This window comes from Erigeron canadensis, chromosome 2 (assembly GCF_010389155.1).
Source record: "Erigeron canadensis isolate Cc75 chromosome 2, C_canadensis_v1, whole genome shotgun sequence".
In the NCBI taxonomy this organism is placed as follows: Eukaryota; Viridiplantae; Streptophyta; class Magnoliopsida; order Asterales; family Asteraceae; genus Erigeron; species Erigeron canadensis.
In genome coordinates this window covers 22,789,981-22,791,379 of record NC_057762.1, presented here as the reverse complement: position 1 = coordinate 22,791,379, position 1,399 = coordinate 22,789,981, and the positions used below count along the sequence as shown (strand labels likewise).

General features: G+C 38.0%; 1 protein-coding gene across 1 annotated transcript; it reads left to right on the top strand.

Moving 5' to 3' along the window:
* The first annotated feature begins 514 nt into the window (after positions 1–514).
* LOC122587886 lies at positions 515–1,153 on the top strand. The gene has a single exon (XM_043760044.1). It carries the CDS (start codon positions 515–517, stop codon positions 1,151–1,153), a length of 639 nt encoding a protein of 212 aa, XP_043615979.1.
* Positions 1,154–1,399: the final 246 nt, after the last annotated feature.

Genomic DNA, 1,399 nt, shown 5'->3' with positions numbered 1-1,399 from the left:
TGTTTAACTTGTTTGCAAGTTAAAGCGGAACATCAAAAACCATATGGGAAGCTTCAACCGCTTGACATTCCTCAATGGAAATGGGAACACTTGATTATGGATTTTATCACCAAACTTCCCAAGACTCCTAAGCATCAATTTGATGCTATATGGGTAATTGTGGATCGATTGACAAAAAGTGCTTTATTTTTACCCATTCGCGAGTCATCATCTTCCGAAGTGCTAGCCGATATATATGTAAAGGAAGTTGTATCCCGGAATGGCATTCCTATCTCCATTGTCTCAGATAGAGATACAAGATTCACTTCTCATTTTTGGAAGAAATTTCATGAAGATATGGGTACTAAGTTATATTTTAGTACCGCGTATCATCATCAAACGGACGGGCAAAGTGAAAGAACCATTCAAACATTAGAGGACATGTTGCGTGCATGTATTATTGATTTTGGAGGGTCATGGGATGTGCATTTACCTTTAGCCGAATCCTAATAATAGTTACCATGCTAGCATAAAAATGCCTCTGTATGAAATGCTATATGGTAGAAGATGTCGAACTCCCATTTGTTGGGGAGAAGTAGGACAACGAGAATTAGGTGGAACCGATGTAGTGCTTGAAACTACTCAAAGGATAGATGAAATTCATGAAAAACTCAAGGCCGCTCAAGATAGACAAAAATCATATGCCGATGTTAGGAGAAGACCTATTGAATTTGCGGTTGGTGATCAAGTCATGTTAAAGGTATCTCCAAGGAAGGGTTTGCTAAGATTTCGTAAACGTGGAAAATTAAGTCCACGGTTTATAGGCCCATTTCGAATTATAGCCCGAGTTGGTAAATTAGCATACCAGTTGGAGTTACCGGAAGAATTATCCCGAATTCATAATACTTTTCATGTGTCTCAACTCCGAAAATGTCTTATTGATGATGCAACATGTGTTCCTTTGCATGAAATAGAATTAGACAAGAAGTTAACTTATGTGGAGGAACCGGTTGCTATTGTGGAAGAAGAGTTGAGGAAAGTAAATAATAAGACGGTACGAACTTTTAAGGTGCAATGGAAGCACCGTAAAAGCTCGGAGTATACTTGGGAAACCGAGCATGATATGTTGGTTTACTACCCGTCTTTACATATGGCTTGGATCACGGGGACGTGATCGATTCTGAGTGGGGGAGATTTGTAACACCCCACTATTTTTAAGGTAATAGAAAATTTACCCTTTTTATAGTTTTAACATTAAATTAATTTCATATTATTTTGTTTTGAGATAAGGAGTTAATTTAGTTGGAACTTTAGTGGCTAGCGGGTATAATACCCTTTTTAAAAAAAAAGAAAACGTGGCCATCAGGAGGGAGAACCCAGCCACTTTAGTTGATGAACCCTTATCCTCATTATTCTCTAA

Excerpts from the sequence above, each read along its gene's own strand:
- LOC122587886 (XM_043760044.1), top strand. The coding sequence starts at position 515 with ATGCCTCTGTATGAAATGCTATATGGTAGAAGATGTCGAACTCCCATT.